The 22,329-nt window shown below is 37.5% G+C and overlaps 1 protein-coding gene across 3 annotated transcripts in view; it reads right to left on the reverse strand.

The window, feature by feature from the left end:
* Nucleotides 1-282: 282 nt before the first annotated feature.
* Nucleotides 283-22,329, reverse strand: part of PLCL2 (phospholipase C like 2) — a 106,673-nt gene continuing 84,626 nt past the window's right edge. Inside the window, exons 6-7 of one of the 3 annotated variants that reach the window (XM_087771882.1) lie at nt 10,338-10,447; nt 283-1,539 (exon numbers count right to left, since the gene is read on the reverse strand). In XM_087771882.1, the coding sequence (XP_087628008.1) occupies nt 1,360-1,539; nt 10,338-10,447 (290 nt within the window). In that variant the 3' untranslated portion in view covers nt 283-1,359. Of the gene's footprint in view, nt 1,540-10,337; nt 10,448-14,406; nt 14,505-22,329 lie in introns of those variants that run through there. The other 2 variants (XR_015707806.1, XM_087771892.1) reach the window with 2 other exon arrangements.

Below are 22,329 nucleotides of genomic sequence, written 5' to 3' on the forward strand. Positions count from 1 at the left end.
CCTAATAATTCAGATTAAGTGAAAGTATACTTGGTGAAAGTATGTATCTTGGTCAGGGCTCCATTGACTTTTACAGGATGTTATATATATGTAGATGTTCATTGCAATCTGAATGCAGAAACAGCATCTTGAATTGGTTAAAAAAAAAAAAAATGTAGAATGCATGTCTTGAAGTCCTCTAATTAAAACAATGCTTTTCAACAGACATCACCGTCTTTCCCCTTTTTCCCCACAACTGAACAAAAACTGCATTTTGATCTCTGTAGGATTTTGCTTGTTTTTTCTTCAAATTTATTAGCTTCTGTAATTATAGAGTCCATTTATTGTTAAATCAGAAACAGTAAGAGAACACTCTAGGTTGGTATAGTCAATTTACAATGAGCATATCAGCTACAATACCTTTACCTAATGTTGTCAGAAAACCAAAACAGAACCAGACGGCAATTTTTTTTTTTTTTTTTTTTTTTTTTGACAAACCTGCTTATTGAGATATCACCTATTCTGTAAGGAAGAAAATACTTGAAAAATAAAAAAGTTAAAATTTAGTTAAAAGCTTTACTTGTCTGGGAGCAATCTCATAAAACTCTTTAATATGAGCACTTCACTTCACAAAATGAAAAACTATTTACAAATTTTGCTTGCAGTTTGGTCACATTATCTACACACACTTGCAGAAGATCTTAGGCAAAATAGGTATGTATCTTCTTCTGACATAGGCTATCAGACTGATTGCACATTTTCCTTTTATATAATGGCTCTCCTATAGTGCACTGAAGTCAGTGATCACTGTCTAATTACATTCTCATTTTAATTTATGGCTCAACAATAAAATCAATACCACTTCAAACCCAAACATCTGAGCGGCTGAATTACATATAGTGTGAAACATGTGGATTCTACTTTTTTGGACCTGATTTTCAAAAGAATAATTCACCTCACTAGCACAATTAACGAATTGTGCAAAGAAATAAAGGACTTGTGCATCTGATTCGTTTGAAAATCAAGGCATCTTGTCAAATTCTCTCAACCGATTTCCCTCTAGTTACAGCTCATTTAAAAAATGTTCATTTCCCTATGGCACTATAATGAACTTTTCAGCACGCTATTACTGAATTACAGTATCTTTTACATATATACTATATTTTAGCCAATAACGTAATTTCCGTGTTACACAATATCATTGCCTTCACAAGCAGAGTTGCTACATACATTCACAGTTTCAATAGATTGTAATTAGCTTCTCCAGTTGTGCTTTAAAAATTCCAAATATTTTCCAACAGTAAGTGCAAAGCAAACGTCCTATGCAGCTACAATTGGTCACAGAGTTATAAACTCCATAATTACGAGAAGAGCATTCTCTCATTCTCCGTTTTCATCACCTGCTTTTTCAGGTATGACCTCCAGACTTCGACGGGGCTTTGAGATTTCTGCATTTTCAGTGCCTGGCTTATTGAGTCCACATGAAACAGTGGCATAATGGATTTGTTTCAGATTCTCCAGTGCTTCATTTTTAGCATATTTGAGAAGATCAGCTTGTCCCTGTAAGAAAAAAATGCAGTTAGAATACACAATTGATAATAGGATTCCCTTTTTTTTTCCTTTTTTTTTCTTCTGTTTCAGAGTAATGGTACAGTTGCCCTGCTCAAAAAAAATAATAAAAAAAAACAACCCCAAAACAAAACTCAGAATTGGACTACTTGAAGTTAGTAAGAACCAAGCTCTTCGCTTTCTCTGGAGCCTACCAGTTGCATAAACAAAGGGATAGGGATCATATCTGCCGAACAGCTTTCAGGAAAGTAATCTGCGCTGTATTTTTAATCCCTGGGGACTATAAATGTTTCTGCATAGAGAAAATTGTGAAGGCTGAGTTTACTACTTCAGGGAGCAGTAAACTGTTTTGGTTTTTCGTTCTTTGAGATTTTTTTTCCTAGCAATACGATTCACTCAATAGTAGCATGGTAAAGGATCGTTTGTCAAAGCATGAAATATGACAATACAGGTTGGCCAGCAACATGTAAAAAGGACAGGGATGACAAAGACTTCACAGGATTGTTTGCAGTTCAGCGCTATCGCTACCCCTCTTTATTTGCACTCTTTCTCTTCATAGTAATTAAGTTTTAAGTAAAGCTGTAGGAGAAACTGTCCCAGACTTAGGTGATTTGGCTCTGTCCCGCAGCGTTAGCTACTCCATCGCTTTGTATTGATTAAAGCCCTCTAACAGCAACGGCTCTCACTAGCGGATTCTGGACTGCCTTTTCTGCAGCCGTTACCTGCCTGCCCTGCCCACATGCAGGGAACGAGCAAGCCTGTAGCGCACGGTGAGCACCGCGCGTTTACTGGCGGACACAGGGAAGTTCACAAGCACGTGCAGAAAGTCTGCAAGGGCCAAAGCGACCGCGCTGTGCCTGCGCTCCTGAAGGAGAACTGCCCCACAGCTTACAGAAAAGCAAATGATGCTTCAAAATACCATATCTTAAACAGTGTCATAAGGGGAGAAAAACACACACAGACACACACACAAACAAACGCAAGTACTGCAGTTCCCTGAGACTGTGGGTTCCTATAATGTCTAATAAGGTATGAACACTGACTGCACCTTTTCCTGTAATTGGGGTACTCATGTCTGTCCCGTGTAAATTCTGGCTCCTGACAGACACTTCTCTTGAAGAGATGCTCACGTCTCTTCTAGAGACATAACAGCTATGTTGCCTCTCCTCCTCTGCCAAATAAGGCTAAAATCTAACTTTACTTTCTGATTTAAAAAATAAAGGAGGAGAGGTAGAACAGCAGTCAGACAAAAACATGTGTGCACACATGGTGTGACACTTCAGCCTTTCTTCTTTAGCAACTCAGAGCATAAATACTATCCTATGAAGTAAGCAGAATTACGCATTTGAGGCACACAAATTGAAAACAAATATTGCTTTCTTCAAAGAAATAATGCCCCCCCTCCCCTTATCCAAGACTATAATAGCTAAAGTGGTTTTTTTCTGATTACCAGACAGGAAAAAAAATCTAGAAGTTCACCAATCACAGCACAAGCTTCAGTAATATTTTCTTCTACAGAAAACCAGGGCTACGTTTTTTTAAAATCACATACTTTTTTCCAAACTGACAAACAACTAAAAGCTAATTTAAAACACTCCAGCAGACTAAATGAGTCATATCTGGAGTGCATCTGTTTCTAGCCCAAGTTCCATTTTACATGGATTAGTAGAACATAGTTCTGGAACTTTAATCAAGTTGTTTATTATAGGCAGAGCTGCTAGCAACAGTCTATTAATAAGGTTGCCCAAAACTTCTCATTTAAAAAAACCTGCTTTCGGTTGCTTATATGCTTGCCAAACTTTAGCTACTTCAGCTGATACTCTCTATGCAGGATTTTTGCCACTGGCAGACTTTATTATTATTAATGTTTAATATTATTCTATAACCTCATCCATATGGTTCATTCAGTTCTGAGAATAAAGATAGGAAAATGCTGTCAGAATTTTTTTAACAATCTCCCATCCTTCCCTCCCCACTCCCACTTGGGGTAGGGACTTGTAATTCAAATGACTTCAGGGAGCCAGGGTAGTGGATCCAAGTTATGAGCTTTTAATAAACAAAAATCAGATTTTGAATGTGGTTAGTACAATCACTCAGGATTTCATTCTCGATCATTCTTCATCTCTTGACAGCTCCAGCAATGTGGCAAGACAATGCATATTCCATTCCCACACAATAATGAATATGCGTTAGAAGAAAAAGGTTTTATTTTCCTGTATGGCTTCTCCAAGTTGTCTTACCACCAACATTTGGTTGCCAATGCAGGCAGTCCAAAAGTCAGACTGGAGGAGGGGAAGGAAGAGCCTGGGACAGGGACTCTGGTGAGGAGGTGGATGAAGAAAAGGAGGGAGGCAAGAGCGATCTCTGAGACTGACCTGGCAAGAAGCCTAGGACTGCAGAAAGGGAAGTTGGACTGTACTATACAAAGCAGAGACTAGATCCTGCTGAAAGAGGAGACTGTGAAATAAGGAAAAAGGAACACAGGGCGGCAACACTGAATTTGGACCAGACAGGTGAGTGGAGACAGGGAAAGATTGAGGCAACATTTGGGATTGGAATACAGAACGCAAACAGATTGACAAAATCCACCATGTTAATAGAAGCCTGAAAACGACAGACAAGTAGAAGGACTAACAACTCAAGAAGAGTGAGAGAGCTCGGTAATAAGACTAAAAGCTGGTGAAAGAGAAAAACAAACAAAAACGCAGAGCAGGGAGAAGACTGAAGAATACAATGAAATCAGGTAAGGTGATGAGAAAACTAAAATTAAGATTCCTTGGCAAGGATCTCTAGAAGAGGCGAAGAGGGGGCAACATGAACTTGAAAACAATGGGAAAAAACTGCCAGAAGAGAAAATTAGGCACCAAGCGGGAAGAGAATACTGGATGGAGGAGAGAGGGGAAGGAGGAAGCCAGGAGTTAGCGGGAATGGCTGGATTTTCAGCAGGGAACTGGGAGTGTCTGGACAAGACTGATCAGGGAAGATGAACTTTGTAGACAAGAGAGTATCTGGGATAAGGGGCTGGATTATTGCAGACAACAGGGATTCAGACTAAACACATTAGGCCAAGTGGGATCAAGTTTAGACCAGGGTGAAATAGAAAAATGAATCTGTACATTGGATACTTTCTTCTCCAACACTTAGAATGAAGCAATTGATTTCTGAATGCCAATGAACTCACAAAAATGTTTGTGAAACCAACTGTGTTGTCATTATGTGCTGACATGTCTTGATCCAAAGACAAAACAAGAGCCAACCACTGCTACCAAATACGGCACAAGCTCAAGTGAGAGAGGTCTGCGCAATTGAGGTAAAGTGCCTAGCTCTGTTGATGTACCGTCATAAAGCCATATGCTGGGGGAAAAAAAGCAGTATGCATCTTAAAAATTCAAGCTGTAGTCACAGTGAACACCGTTGAACAGTAATATAACTCATTTGAAAGGCAGAAATGTAAAAAAGTACTCCAGATCTGAAAAAATTGCCCCCCCACACTCAATTAAAAGAATTTAAAAGACTTCTAGTTATATATCAAATGTCTCTTGTCCAAGGGCTCTCAAGATTCAGTTTCAATTCTTCATATTCTATGCATTCTGTAGCTGCGTAAGAACCTGGGCCATTGATTTAGAAGTAAATTAATAGTACAGTCAGTAGACTACAAGCTGGAACACAGGAACCTCTCACATCTATGGGCTACTCCGAGGCCTTTCACCTTCTTTAACAGCCCCAAATGGCCGTACACTACTTGCTCTTAAAATGCATACTGTAAAGCCAATACAAGAAACCTATCAACAGCTCAAACCCTAGTCAAGCAGACTTATCATGAGGAAGTACAAAAAAAATCTACATTCAAAGAGACAAAGCTGGTCCACCGAGACAACTCAATGCTGGAATCTGGAGCAGCTGCAGAACCAAAACCATATAATGTTTCTCACTATATGGTAGGGCTGGCTCTGTCAGCCTTTTACCACAGGTAAGTGTAAATGAATTCAGTCCCTTAGTGTTGCCTGGCAAACACACTACGAAACTCAAATTTACTCCCAGGACTGTGGTTAACAGGCATTTTGTGATAATTCCCATCTAGGAACAGGACCAATACAAGCCTTGCACATCACAAGTGCAGAGCACTGCAAGAGCAGTGTCCTTACAGCAGCAGACAGCAATCGCTGCTCCCTTTCCTTCCCCGTGGTTAAAATTCACTAACAGAACTGAGCACTATGTACCTTGAATACCTATTTCACATACTGATATTTACAAGCTTCAGAAAATAAATCAAGCATCAAGCTGTTTTGTAGGCAGACATGAAAAAGACCTTAAAGAACATCAAAGAACGAAACTGATATTCATTCATAAGCTTTTAATAAACAGCAACGATAAAGGATGTGAATGAATGTGGAAGCCCAGTTCCATATCCTTCATATCTCTCTGCCCCAATATGCCTGTGTCAACTACTCTGTTTTGTTTTTTTTCTAAAATCAACATTAAAAATCTTCTGTTTGTTTTGACGCTTTCAGCTAAGAGGCAGTGTTTTTATATCATAGCTCCTGAAAGGTAATTAAAAACAAAACTAAAATGGGTCCTATCAGTTCTCATGCCTATGAAATGAGATATCATTTCAGAGTCAATCGGATATAGCATTAACTAGAATGTCTCAGCACAGCTACCTTTATAATTTGGTATGCATTCACTCATGATTTTTGGTTAACAGGTTCTTCAGTGAGTGTGTGAACATGAAAGTAAAACTGTAGAGATGACACATGAAATAACTGCATGAGCACCCTTTCCCCCTAAAATCCCAAGAAATTGTATCAGTAATGACTGGGTTTTAGCTCAGGTTCTGGGACCCAAAGTTCGTATCAGGAAAAGAAAGAAGCCAGTACCCCTTTCTCAAAGTGTTTCTCTGAGCAGTGGCTGCTAGGTACAATGGGACATACTGCAGTGCTCCATGCCCAGCTGATGGGCTCTGAGTGCATTTACAGAATCAGGACATAAAGGACTTAACTTCTTAACTTCTAAATATGGGTTTAATTAGGAACCAAACTCCCATCAGTCCAGCAACATCAAGAGACTAGTAGTTTTAGATATTTAAATTGAACTGGGGTGTGGGAGGTTTTCTGAGTACCTACAGGCCTAGGCAGCAGCTATCAAAGGCTTTATGAATGCCCCATGGTGACAACAGTGCTGCCTGAATCCACTCGTAGCTTTGCTCCATAAAATTCAGATTATTTTTTTTTTAAATATCTGTTTAAGAAGTTGCACCCCTATAAGTGTCTTGAGTGTTCCATTTATAAATACATTTATAAAAATAACGTAGGTGCAGAACCAACGTCATTACAGAGATAACAGATGCCATGAACTGCATGCCTTGGGATTTCTTTCAAGAGAAAGTAATTCATGTTGTCTGATGTGACATATCTAAAAACTCATAGCCAGCAAGAAGCATCTAACAGATGCTGGAGTTATGAGTCCCACCTTCATTCCAAGTTCTTCCATTGAACTCTCCCTATGTGTTTAGAACAGCTCTTTGTTGCAAAGACTAATTTAAAGATGCTGTTATGCTCTTCCTACGGGCATCTCAAATTCTGAGCCTATGTAGGTTTTTTCCAAAGTTCTGCTATGCCAGGAAAGTCCATGATTTGTTACAGTATGTTGTTTGTAGGAGTCTGCTGCAGCAGTATTTAGGGTGATTTTCTTTCTTCAACTGTATACTCTTTCTGGCAGGAAATGTGATTATCTATGTTTAGAAAATATGAGTGCTATCAGTCTGAGTAATAACAATAAATAAATTACAAGCAAATGATCTTGCAAACTGCCTGTCTGAAACAGAAGAATACTCTAATACTGTACAATCTCTAAACCTCTCAGACAGGCAACAAAGTTCACTAAAGCAGACTAAATTTACTCTTAGTGATGTTCTGAAGTTAAACAAATATCTATATGTGCATATATGGGGTGCATAAGAATGGGAATGCGTGTATATACACATACATAAATTGAAGAGAGATATTTCAGCTGAATTCAAACATACTACACCAATAATAAATTTGGCCACATGGCTTCAAATTAGGAAAAATAAAATCCTTCAAAATAGTAATTGTAACACGTGTGCGTGCACACACACACATAAAGATATTTAATAGCTATGTCAGATGTTCTAAACAAAGAGTTCCCTTAGAATTAAGCTGTCAATTTTGTTATTTTATTGAAGTTTCCATTGCATCAACTGTCGTGAACATGTCCCAATCGAAAAAAAAGATCAGTATGTACCTTGAGGGTAAAATGCAGCTTAATCGGTTTGGAAAATACATCAGCCACACCATGTGAGCATTCTGCAATTCCTCTGTGAGGGCGCTGAGGATGGCGCTCATGCAGAATTATTTAGTAATGCTGTTTAGAGCCACACAGCAATTCCTAAGTCATAGTCAAGGGACCATGTAAAAAATTGCGCCGAATTACAAGAAGAATAAAAAGTTAAATCCATCTAAGCATGGCCCCACCTTCGATGTGTTGGTTGCTCAACTGTCTTGCTTGTTGAACAGCAAAATTAGGGGCCACTGAACAGACGGGATTTTATTTTTGTGCTGTTCAAGAGGGAAGGTAATTTGACGTAGGCAGGGAATTCAACAGAAAAAAGAAATTCTTCTTAAGCGGCTCAGATTGTCACTCCCCTGGTCAATTTTTACTCTAAAAAATGTGGGCATTCACTTTCCATCCCTGTCCTCGCATATTTTTTAGAGAACTAGAAAAATGAAAATGGAAAAACATAGTATTAGATCGAAATATGATTGTAGGAGTTTTTCTCCAGACAGGAAGAGTAGTACCTTAGAAACGGATAAACTTTTTCTATTCAATTATGTTATGCAAGACAAGTTATGGTTACAGCCTATAGTTAAAGAGTCTGGAGTGAAAAAGCTCAACATGTTACTTCAAACAAATCACAACCTCTAACTTTCTGTACATCTAAATGTGAATAACAGCACTTAATAGATGCCTATGTGAACTGTAATACTTGTAAATAACTTAAGATGTAACAACATACCAGAACTTTCTGTAACACCTCCTGTTGAAGTTTTGACAACAGGCTGATTAAGCATCTCACCAATTTTTTTGATAAAGTATTAATTATGGGACAAATTGTACCTTCCTACAGAAAGGACCTTAATCTGCAAGTAGGAAAAAACCAAGTCAATGTTGAAGGGATTTTCTCAATAATCTCTTCAAAAGGAAGGCCTTCTAACTTCGTAATTACGTTAATCCTAAGGATATGCACAAAAGCCCTTCAATGCTCTAAGGAGCCAGATCTACCATGCGGGTTCTCCACTTCCTGGCTTACACAGAAATCACGACTTCACATTTCAGTCACTCACCAACTGCAAACCTCCCCCCTCAGCCCTTATGTTCTGAATGGAAAGCAGAGATGAAGCAAAGGTACTGCTGTTTCAGGCAGCATTAAAATAGATTTGCCTATCCGAGCTGATATCCGATACCTTTGATGGAAAAGTAAAGAAGGGATAAGAATTTATTTCCTTGACATTTGCCCAAATCCACTGAACTGACTCCTCTCCTCTCTGTCCCCTAGGTAGCACAGGAATGGTACTTGACACATCCCATACACTGTCTTCAGGAAACTCCGCTCTAATAAAGGAAAAGTGATAGTCTGGTCCTTTTACCTATAAGCAGGACCTGCATGCATATTTTTAGAATGTATTAACTGTACACGCTGTAGCAAATTTAACCTCTTTCTGATTCTCCTCTGCACTGGACTTGTGCAGTATAACACAAGGGGGACTGGAGCACCAAGCACCACTGTGAAAAGTTTAACAGTTGAAACCAACATGGAAAGCTGGAGAAATACATGTGTATTACTGCTTTTCTGTAGTAGTTCACTGTAAGAAGAGATGATAGGGAATTCTATTTTCATTAAGAACTAAAAATAAAAAAAGTAGGAGAAAATAATTTTATTTGTAATTCAAACAGACTTTATAGTTTAACATAGTGATGAAATATTTCATTGAGTGGGAGAGAAGAACTTATTAGTGGATGTAAACACAAAACTTGAATAATTTGGGCTAGAAGGATAGTGTCAGGGGAATAAATTAAGGAAGGCAGTTTTGCTATCTCTAGAAATTTTTATATACTCTGCTGAGATGAAAGACCAGTGATAAGAAACCTGAACTGTTCCACATTCTCGTTTCCTGAGGGTCTCTGGCTGAAAGCTTTACTGTACTTCATCACTTACTGTTGTGTCAAAACATAAGCAAATGCGCTCAACAAAATGCAGAGAATCTCCAGCTCGTATGCACTCAACTTATTCCAGTCTGGATTACTAATATAATTTGTATGTATCATTAATCACCATTCATCACTGACTGCAGTAGCAACAGCTTCCCTTTTGTTTTTCAATAACTGCATTAACCTTAACACTCTTGCTCCCTTTCAAATTACAAAGCAGGGTTTAAACAGCGGCATAGCTTCCTCCCAGCCCGAATGGCTTCACAGAAATCAATATTCATGTTTCACCCATGTATTCGAGATTACAGTGGATCCTGTTAACGTTAAAAAGTTGTAAAAAGAAAATGTCAAACTAGATGAAACAACCCCCCACAATAGAAAACAAGAAAATTCACATTGAGAGTCTGCTGTGTTTTCAAGTTATATAAACTAAACTGAATATGGTTATAAAAGTGAATAAATCCAGTTGAACTGTGACACAGAATAATCACCAGCAACAATATTAGAATGTCAGTTGTGAATGGAAAAATACAGTAACTAACCAAAGGAAGACACATTACCTTTAAAATTGTAATGTTCCACGTAAAACTTTCTACTGATTTTTGCAGTTTTCTTTCTTTTAAGCCTTCTCTTGCTCCTATATTGTGCAGGTTTTCATGAAACTCCATTGCTGTGGAGGATAAAAGAGAAAGGAATATAGTATCTATTTTAATGCATTTTTGTGATCACAGAGATAGTGATTTGAAACTATTAAGGCAAAAGGACACTGAAAAAGCTTCAGAAATTTTACTCTTCAAGCATAAATGTATCTGATCTAGTAATGTGCAATGTTATACAACATGCCAATATACACAAATCTCTCTAAGCCAAAATCCACACTGAAGTACCTGTTGGTTCACTGCCATACAAAGATGGAGCCAAGCAAATAGTTACTATACAAAAATATTCTTTAAACACAACTGAATTTGTTGTACCGTATGTAAAAACCTTTCTGTGAGTTGCTATAGAATGGAAACAGTAATTTCATTAAATACTCTATCCCAACAAATGTATTTTGTGCCCTGCTCTTTTATGCACTAAATTTACATCACAGTTGTCCAGCTAACAGCTTATATGCTGGGGCCAGCCCAGAAAATAACCTTCTCACCTTATCCGTGAGGAGAAAAGGAATAATTGTAAAGGAGGAGTGCCAAGCGAACCGCCAAGGAGATTTTACCACACCTGTGTAAACTACCGTGTCCACAAAACCTATATTCGACAAACTACAAACCAAAAATTTTTGGCAAAATTCAGATTAGCTTGATCTAAATATTGAGTAGAGTGACCGGGGCTTTAGTTTTAACCCAGCACACTGTACAGATACAAGAAAAATAATCTGCTTTCCATGCTGCTGTTACAAGTCATATAAAAATAAATTTGAAACAGTTTCCTTCATACGGGGGAAGTAAAATGTCCTTTCACAGGTACACACATCAACCCAAGATGGATTACAGCAACCCTCCTATGGCAAGTCATACATTGAACTGTACTCTCAGGATCTCCATCAGTAATAACATAAAGGGTATTTTGAGGGCAAAAGTTGGCAAGTGGTTGTGACTTACACCTATGAACGTAAAACCAAGTTACACCTTAATTGCAAATTATAATTTTAACTATGTTGATTCAGATCTATTTGCCCAGTAAGTTGTGTTTCAAAATTTACATGTAATTCATTATCATGGAATAAGCACATAAACTTGCATTGGCTATCAATCCTAGAGTAGACTGACTATTAAGGACATTATAGTATCTATTTTTTGTCATCTCTTTACCCCACACTCATGTCTCATTACAAGAAAGAGATGTGACTGAAAGTTTTCATTGTACCTTCCCTTCCCTTACTCCCATATATATATATATATACACACACATTTTAAAAATAATTCATAAATTCATTTGAAAGACAAGACTGTTCTTTTTAGCTTTTCTTACTATTATAAATTTTACAAGGAAAATAAAATATTAAGTATTTTCCCTAAATTAAACTACTGTATCATTTTTATTTCAAACACTTTTCTATAGCTCTGACTTTGCCTCTGGAGTACAGCCTCAAGTAAACCATTCATACTGTATTTCCCCAAAACAGTTTTCTAACCAGGTGAGAAATTAAAGTTCATTCATCCATCACTGTTTCCAAGTATCCATTTCCTCTTCACATCATCCAAAAAAATAAACTCCCAATATGATCATGGAAAGATTATGCACAGATCCATATTTACAATATTACACTTCTAGAGCCAGCATGAAAATACAGTTTTTCTGATCTGTACCATGAATTCTGAGACTATACTGCTGAACTTTTTCCATCTTTACAAATATTGCCCTTCAAATCCACAGGCACTAGTGATCAATAATAACCCTGCATGAAGCTGCTCAGACAGAGATTAAGAATAATGCTGAGGGCCTGCATGATCGATGTGAAACTGGTGCTTTGCAGATTTCAGATTATTCTTACATATACAAAGTCACTAGTATCTCAAACGCGGAGACAGTGGCAACCACATATTCTGCTAGCCCCAAGAGCTCTTTTCTGGTTCACTGACTACCTTCTATGGAGACTCTCTTTCTTCTTTACGCTCATTGCCATGTTACATTTCTGTTCTGCCAACGCCACTCCACTCCAGCTAAATATTCCTGGCAGTTAGCAGCAACATCTCAGTGCTCTTTTTCAGAAAACGAAACAGTCAAATCATCCTACCAGGGCACACACATGTAAACCCTCAGCAAACAAGTGCCTTTTGCTTAAACAGCACTGATCACAGCCCTGTCCTCAACATCTCTTATGGACTGGATAGGGCAACTCTCCATTATCATGCTAAACTAAAGCTATCCTACTCTAAGCCTAAACGTACAACCAGGAACAAGTACATTTGAATTTTATTTCTGTTTCTGTTACTAGCTTGCCTGATAAATTGAAATGGATGCCTTCACCTCTAAGTCTCAGTTTTTCCATCTGTTGAATGGAAGTAATTATATTTGCTATGCAATACATTGGCAACTTAGTTTTAAAGTATGAATGCAGCACAGCATTTAACTGTTGACTACATCTCTCTTGGTATTCCCCTTCTATGTTCCTGCTTGTTTTTCTTGCATTTTGTTCTGGAACTGACTATTTAATGTATTAATAGTGGAAAGGTTATAACAAAACTGTTAAATTCCAAAACAAAACTGACTACTTAGAAGACAGAAGAAAAAGGAAAAAAAAAAGAGGAAAGAGCTTTTCATTTACAGCTAAATTAATAAAATGAAAAATATGTTCATATAAATTCATGTAAAAGTGGCTTTAAGATATTAATGAAAGATAACTGGATGTTAACTGTCTTTTTTTTTTTAAAATAAATATACATATTTTTCTATCACCTTGCAAGTAAAAATTAAGATATAGTAAGCAAATTACTTTTACGGGGCTTAATTACTTCTAGAATGATTAGTCCATTAGTCATTTTGAACTGTCTGAGAGCTTTTGGATGATAACAGACATAATACTAACCCGATTTATCACTCAATATATTTCTGCATAGACCACCTGCTTAATCTGAAAAGCACAAGTTACTCATGTTTTCCATTTTTACTGGCAAATGTTAAAAAGGATATAATCCACAAGTTTCTGATTGATCATGCAGATTATGTAGGATATGTGTTCTCCTTGTGATCAGATGGAATTTCCTGGTTTTTAATTTCTGCCCATTGCACAAATGTTTTTCTCTATAATGAAGTTACTATTGGTTGTTCTCTTGAGCAAGAAAGCTCAGTTCTAAAAATTTCTTTTGATTAGAGATGTCAACTTTACTAAAATCCATATTTACATAGAATCATTGAAGTTGGAAGGCACCTCTGGAGATCGTCTGGTCCAACCACCTGGCTCAAAGCAGGGTCAGGTAGAGCAGATTGCGCAGGGCTGTGTCCAGTTGGCTGTTGAATATCATCAAGAATGGAGACTCCACAACCTCTCTGGGCAACCTCTTCCAGTGTTTGACCACCCCAGATTCCCACCGAGCCTTCTCTGCTCCGGGCTGGACAGTCCCAGCTCTCTCAGCCTCTCCTCATGTGAAAGATGCTGGAGTCCATTCATGAATCATCTTGGCGGCCCTTGCTGGACTCAAACCAGCACGTCTATGTCTCTCTTTTACTGGGAGTCCAGGCTTGTATGCAGCACTGCAGAAGTGACGTCACCCATGCTGAGTAGAGGGGAAGGACCAACTCCCTCGGTCTTCTGGCGACGTACTTCCTTCGGTATGCTCAACTTGTTGTCCACCAGGACACCCAGGTCCTTTTCTCTGAAGCTGCTTTCCAGACAGTCAGGCTCCAGCCTGTAGTGCTGCGTGCACGGGGTCATTCCTCTCCAGGTGCAGGACGCGGCACTTCCCTTCGCTGAACTTCATGAGGTTCCTTACGGCAGCCCACTTCTCCAGCTTGTCAAAGTCCCTCTGAGCAGCAGCACCACCATCTGCTGTATCCAGCCTCCTCTGCGTTTTGTATCTTCTGTCAACTTGCTGAGGATGTGCTCTGCCCCATCATCCAGGTGATAGATGACGATGTTTAAACAGTAGTAGCTCCAGTATCAACGACTAGCAACCGTCCTCCAGATGGGCTTCATGCTGCTGACCACAATGCTTTGAGCCTGGCTGGTCAGATACTTTTCAGTCCACTGCCCACTTATCTGGCCTCCACTTACTTCCTCAGTTTGTCTGCGAGGATGTTACGAGAGACACTGTTGAAAGCCTCAGTAAAGTCAAAATAAAAAACATCCACTGCTCTCCCCTCCTCCATCAAACCAGTCACCTCATTGTAGAAGGCTGTCAGGTTGGTTAAGCCCGATTTCCCCTTTGGAAATCCATGCTGACTTTTCCCAATCACCTTCTTGTCCTTCATGTGTTTGGAAATGGTTTCCAAGAGGATTTACTCCACCGCCTTCTCAGGGATTGAAGTGAGCCTGACTGGCTTGGTCCTACTTTTGACCCTTCCTGAATTAGTTAAACTGTGGTAACTCTACTGCTTATGATAGTGTGATGAGGTTTCAAACACCATTACTTGATTCCCTTCTGAGTTTCTGCTTGTGGAGTATTAGGGCACTTAGTGTGCATAAGCCGCATTAAGAAGTCTGGTCACCCCTATTCTGCTGTAAGTAAGAGCTAGCTGACAGAAGCCATACAATTTCCTAAGTGCTTGCAAAATAAAAACACTTCCATCTTTCATAATCTGATTCAAGCCTTCCACATTAAGGGCCAGCTTTTCAGCGAAACATTCATCCGAACTATTGTAAGTCATGTAAATACACTGTTATATATGTAACAAAATAGCAATAGCATGATTCAACAGCAGGTTTTAAAACTGAACAAAATACTACCAACAAATTTTCCCTATCATAATCAAAGATTTCTCAGCATGTCCTTCTCCACTGCAGTACACTTACTTTTTTAAAGCATTCTCATAAGCAATTCTTCAGTATTTCCTAATAATTAGTTTTCCCCCGCCGTGCAGAATCACCTCCTGGTTCCCCAGTGAATGCTGATTAGTTTAGTCTGAATTTCATTATTATCTCAGCTCTTCCTTCTCTCTCAGACCCTCTCTCCCACCCCTGGAATGTATTAGATGGCTTTAACACTTCTTCATTCCTCCCGGGAATACCTTACCATTCAAGATGCTCTTCTGAAATTTTATGTACAATCCTTTTCACCCATTTTCAATAACTTCAAACAGCACGAGGAAAAGAGAAGTGCTATGAAGTTGATCAATGCAATAGGAATCCTATATCAGGTGAGGACACTAATAAAATTTTGCTTGGCTAGTCTAGCAAAAAGAATACCAAAAGAGAAGTAATTGCTCCCTAGACACACATCAGTCAGGTAAGACCTTGCACATCAAAGAATCTTCATTTCAGATAAAGGACAATATTATTAGGATGAATGTCCATCAGTAAAATTAGAATTTATGTAAAATTTATAACTATTGTAGATGTGGTTCTGTAAGCAGCCTTGAAAAGGAGAAAATGACTCAAATAAAAAAAAACTCATATTCATTTTAAAATAGAGCTTGACATGATCAATTTCCAAAAATTGTACCTGGGAGTAGACTTCAGGACCTTCCAGTCCTGTGTTTCTTCAAGCAGCTGCATAATGAATCCTCTAAATAATATTAGATGGCAGACCTGACACCTGCATTAATTTATGCTGAGCATATTCTGATGGAATGTTGATGTCCATAAACTAAACAAGAACTGATATGATGGTATAGAAACTGGGGTGTCTCATTGCTACGACATACTTCAATAAGAAAAATCTCTTTCCTAAATAAAACGTACAAGGCAATACAAGAGTCTTGATCGGCTGATAAAAATTCTGAGCTATAACTTGTCAAAATAACTTCCAGATTAGAACCTTAGCTTTATTTTATAGTCCTGGATTTTTAATCAGTATTTTAATTGTCACAAATATGTCCAGAAGATACGAAACCTTTCATAACTTACAAGCACATGAGCTTATAATATTTATGTTATTCTTTGCTTGAAATACTGGAACAAGGAAGATGCATTTCTGTTGCTGCCCTGCATATTGGATATGTTGGCTTTGTAGTGCCAACATTGTATCTTCAGGAAAAAAAGTTTTATTTAGGGATATATTTCAGAAAGAACATTGTGGATACTATTAAAAGTTACTGATGTCCCACTATATTTGGCTTGGAAAAAATATTTTCTTAACTTCTTCAAAATGAAATAACCTCCTATGAAATTCACTACCCTTAGTTACTAACTAGAAATGACACCTGTTGAAAGTCAGTTAGCAAATCCTCCCACTACTGGGCTTTCACTATAGTTCCAAGAAGATATTGAATAAAATGTGACATATAAAGCAGCATAAATGATTCTGCTATTTTTAAGCCACTTAAGATGCATATATTAAAAAAGGCAAGTAGCCTTAAGTCACTGAGCTTCATGTATTTATGTTTTTGCTTTTGTACCATACACGGGTATTTGTTGGAAAACTCTGATGATAATTATATGCTTATTAAAATCAAGATGTGAAGAGAGAGTGAAACATGGAGAACTGGAGCGCATGTGTGTAAGGCAGGACTTCAGACTGTTTGTAACTCTGATTTGTTCGCTTTTGTAAGAGTTACTATCACAAAGCCCTGCCATACAACCTCAGTTTATAGGAAAAAAATTCACACCTTTTCTTTAACTGAGAGTTGAGATACCAATTTTCAAGGAATTCTTAGCAAAACAGTGAGCACAACACTTGCTATACTGTATTTCTAAAGTCAAGTTTCTACATGACATACTCGTTTGTTTTCTTTGATGAAAGCTTTCTTGCCAAGAGTATGATTTACAACCCAGCTGAGACATGACTACACAGCAGGTGGGCTCCTCCTTGTATAGGTTTTTTCTCTTATCAAAGAACTTTATCAATGAAATAGCACAATGATAAAACTTTGGCAATAAATGTCTATACTGAGTAGGCCTAATATAAAATGGGTAGCAAACAATGTTTGCCTATACCTATATGAAATACACACTGATTATACTGCAGGTAAGCACTTAACTTCAGTCAAGCCACATATATTTCATTTCATTCTTGGTAAAGCACTTTGATTTAAAAGCAAACGAAATACTTTTCAAAAGAGTAATAAATAAATAATAGAAATGAAATAAACATTAAATATTTTCAAAACAGAAGAAAAATACCATACAGCTCTTGATTAGGTTACCACATATTGCAGCTCAATTACTATGTAGACTCATCTTGAATGCTTACAAAGTTTCTGTGAATAATTTGCTTACACAGATTTGTTCTTTACGAGAAAAAAAAATCCAAGTAAGCACTTTATACACTAAAATATTTCTTCCTACACTGTGTAGGTTAAATGGTAATACAGGAAAGAAAAGAATTCTAGGAAAGAATTTACACTGTAAGTACTCATTTCCACATATAAATATTTAATCTGCACATACAACTGCTACACTTGGCCACATCTTTGGAAGCCAGGGCTTTAATTTTTTACAGCATTAATTATGTTTCTTAATATTTTTATTTCAGATTATATTCCTTAAACACTCAGGTATTTCAACCTCACGAACAATTTCCTCTTAAAACGAAGTTTATCAGAAAAGTGATTGGGAAAGGAGTCTGGCTACCAGATCACATGAACAATAAATCAAATAAATCACGTTAGAGAACCAACAGAAGTCACTATACTTCTAAATTCTCACATATTTTGCTTCCAGAACACTTTTCACACAAAGATTTAAAACATACCTGAAATAATTAATACTTAGAGCACCTTTGTATTATCTAAGTATCACTACTAACTGCAAAAACTGAGTCTTAACAGGAACAAGGATTAGATCCTCAAGTACTTCCAAGCACCTGCTTCCCACTGAAGTCACGCAAAACACTTTATGTCATAACTAGAGAATCAGAATTTCTTTGCAGATTCTGAGTGTGCTGTGCTTCAGCTTCAAGAAGCTCCAGGTCTGAATTATTTGCTTTCAAAATATTTATATTAATACTTGATGAAATGATACATTAACTAAATTAGTTGTTCAGTATTTTTTAATTATTTCAAATTCTTTGGCAATGTGCAGTATCTCCATAGTAAGTTCCCCAGACACAGACAGCCATGTACTGCCTCTACTTAGATGGTTAAAAATACATTTTGGTGCCTGCTGCCCTTTTATTCTTTAAAAGTAGCAAAGACAAATTCTATGCCTGAGATAACCTTCTTATCCCAACATCCCAAACGACAATGGCATCACATCCTGCTGAAAGCCATCCTCTCTGCAGGGACTAAGTTAGTATTTAGTTTTCTAATCCAGACTCATCCAGTTCCATATGCAATCCCAATAATCCAGTTTTCAACATAAGACACTTTCTTTAATGCTGAGGAACCACTTACGATGTAAGATGGTCACCAACTTCTTTACGAACCACCGTCAGAATAGATTCCAAGTAGTTGCAGCACCAAGCTTACACTGTTATGAAGTTACAAAGAGGTCATCTGTGACATCTGGCCTTGAGTTAATTAAAACTTGGTTACTTCCAGGGATTGAGTAACCACCTCCACCTTCCTCAAACACTTTCAAGAACACTCCTATGTAACATTAACCTTCTAGACACCAAAGTCAACAAAATGTGCATCAAGCTACAAAACACATAAAACCCACACAACACCGTTTTTTGTGTACGTTCAAAACAGCAGTCCTACAAAAACCACAGAAAACCAGGCCTTCACGTATTAAAACATTTGCTCTGAAAAGACGACCCTTGGTATTTCACCCCCAATGTAGGGAACACTTTCATCCACAAGGACAGTCCTCCATGAAGACGGACTACATTTCTGAACGTGGGTGAAGTTAAGCCACTACCACGTATGAGAATGAATTAATGCTGTCAATAAAGGGCAGAAACACAGAGCTACGAGGGAGTGGATTTTTTCCACAGACTTCTGTTTCCATCTTTTATTTATCAGCCTTGATCCTCAAGAGAGACCAATGAAAGTCTAAAGAAAAAAGATCCTGATTTTATTGAATGCTAGAAAGCAGACTTAATAAAGACATTGATTTATAGCACAATATAATTTCTCCCAGTCTTCAGATCCTGCTAAGCCCACATTGTTTCACTGGCAATAGTAATTACTATCTCTTTCGCTTCCACAGGAATGTAACTTCTCCTTTCTTTAATACTACTTTCTGTTCCATAGAAGTTGGGTACCTTATTCTTTCAAATTGCCTGAGTAACACAAGTAGTTACACCCAGAGCCATTTTCCCAACATGTAATTGTTTTGGTTTGTTGCTATTGTTTAAAATATGAAGAAGGGGAATGTATATCTGAAAGCCTGTTCAACTTTTCATCGCTTCAGCTAATAACGCATATTACAAAATTCGTCTTTCGACCATGCTGATTAGAACACTTCACTAACTCTGCTTTTTTTTTAACCCACATCTATGGATAGTAAAAGAAACAGCTTAGTAAACACGACATTTTGCTGAAAAGCATAAGCACTACCTGCAGGGAACTGAGAGTAACAGCTATTTGAACAAAATTTATTTTATTACTTCAATTTTCAACTACAAGAAGTATTTGCAGTGCTTGTGTGGCCATCATCCTAATCTTTTTCTGCATGCAGCTCAGACATAACTTTTTCCCAATGGATATTGTTGTGCACTGTGTTTATCTTTGACAGCATCCAGAATGGCTGGATATTCCCTTTCTTGAAACTGTATCCTATTTCTGACACTGCTGAAGGACTGCTTTGGAGTACATGTTAGAAAATGTACTCATTTTATGTCTTTTACTACTTGCATTATTCCATAAACTAAGTCTCCGCTGTTTTAGTCACTGTACAGATGGAATAAATAAGACAGTCCCTGCTTCAACAACTTAGAATCAAAGTATGAGGGAAAAAGAGAACAGATGGATAAAGAAAGAGTGGGGAGTACAAGGAAGCAATGAAAACTATTTTGGTTAAGGTGGTAGGAGGGCATGTGTCAATCTAGCTATATGTGTGGGATAATCTTAAAAACCAATTCAAAGGAAGTAGCCTGGTGGATGTTTACAGTGAGCCTGTGGGGCAACACGATAGAATGCATGACGATGCATCAAGCAGTGGAAATTCTTGCCACCAAATGAGCAAACACAAGAAAAGTGAAAGCAGCTCAGTCCTGATGCACGACGAGGAAGAAGTAGAGAAATAAATATAGGGACAGGCATCATCAAAACGACAGCCAGGAAAATGACATACGTAAAGCAAAACTACAATGTTCGAACTTGGAGAAAAGAATAGTGTAATTGAGATCCCAGAAGGTAAGAACCTGAACAAGAGTTCTGGCTGCACAGACAGGTGACTAGGGAAGGTTATAGCTCTAAAACCATACAGAAAAAAAAAAACGATCTGAATTACCAGCACACAGTGCTGGAATGCATATTTATGTATGATATTAGAAGTAAATTGACACTGTTAGAACTGTATACAATAACTTCATTTCCTGAATTAAAACAGAAAAGTTAGAGACCATTTCTTGTAGCTATTGTCAAGGCTACTTTTTCCCCTACACACATTAATTTACCCTTACTGATGTTACCTTTCACACATTGTTTTATAATTCTCAGTGTCACGAGATCCTCCTATACCATTTCACAGTCATATCTACATTTATTACGGTTAATAATTCTTTGTCACCAGCAAACTGTGTTCGCTCATTATTTGCTCCCCTGATCATTTAATGAATACTTGGAATATCACGTGTCCTTTTGAGCTCCCACTGATGAACACCAAAAGGAATTCCTAAGATGCGGTTCTCTCTTTTAATCAGTGATGAACTCAGGCACTATTTAAATTATAGAGCAAAAGGATGCGATGGAAGATTCAAAAGAGAAGTACAAGAATGATGTGAGCTGGGAACAAAGGAGGCTAGGGATGGGGTAAGGTGACCTTGACATTCAAATTCTTTAGTCTAGAGAAGATACAGGAGCACTTTAGGTCTTTAACAGATTAAGGGGATGGACTGGATTATCTTTAAATTCCCTCTAGCACCTACATTCTATGATCTTGCAGGATCTTTAGCTGGCTGAATAGCAACAAAATAAATGGCACTGCAATCATTTTGAAGTTATGCAGATTTTTTTCTTAATTCTGTTAAAGAATAAGAAGTGCAGTGGGAACCAAAGCAATATTATGTTCCCATATCTTTTCATTAGTTAATGTATCTAAAATGCTTTCAGTAACTATTTAATTAAGGAATGAATGTGTTGAGCTGAAATTAATATGCTGATATAAAGAAAACAGGGAAGTTTTTTCCTATGGTTTAATTTTAAAGAACCAAAATGAGAAGAGAAGCTTACAGTTAAATGTTCTTAGAGAATATTAATAGCAAAGAACCTGAATTCTGAAAGGAGCCATCTCAACAATAATACCTTTGCTTATTCATAGGCCATCAACCTAAGTAAGAAATAATGGTGCATTTATTTTAAAATTAGTTCTGAATTCTAAAGGAAGCCAAAAGTCTTATTATTAAACTTAAGTTAGAAAATGGTTTAATAGAGTGAGTCCCCTTTGCCTTTTTAACAGATTTGTCTTATAAGCCTGCTCATGCCAACAAAAATTTACTGCTCATTGCCAGCTTGAGTATTTCTTCTTATTTTGGCAGCTTTTTTGCTCTTTGAGACACAGAACAAAAAAGCCCAGACAAGGGCATAATTTTGCTTTTTCCTTATTAAGAAACTACATATGAAAACATATAATCTTTTACTCAGAATTAAATAAAGTAGCATCTATTGAGATCATGAGATCAATTAGTCATAAGAAAATCTTCAAAAACCATTGATATTAAAAGGTAATTCAATTCAGCTCATTCATCTTAAAAAGTACCTTGACCCTGCAGGACTAAAGCTGCCCTAAATGGCAGGATCTATTACATAATCCATACTTAGGCTTATGTCACCACGCTGGAGGTTTCTCATTTAAATGAGATCAAAATATCTTCGCTATTTAGCATGGGCTTTAAGTCTTCAGCATTA

Source organism: Nipponia nippon, unplaced genomic scaffold, assembly GCF_047370975.1.
Source record: "Nipponia nippon isolate SJK-2023a ecotype South Korea unplaced genomic scaffold, ASM4737097v1 scaffold_1, whole genome shotgun sequence".
Taxonomy (NCBI): Eukaryota; Metazoa; Chordata; class Aves; order Pelecaniformes; family Threskiornithidae; genus Nipponia; species Nipponia nippon.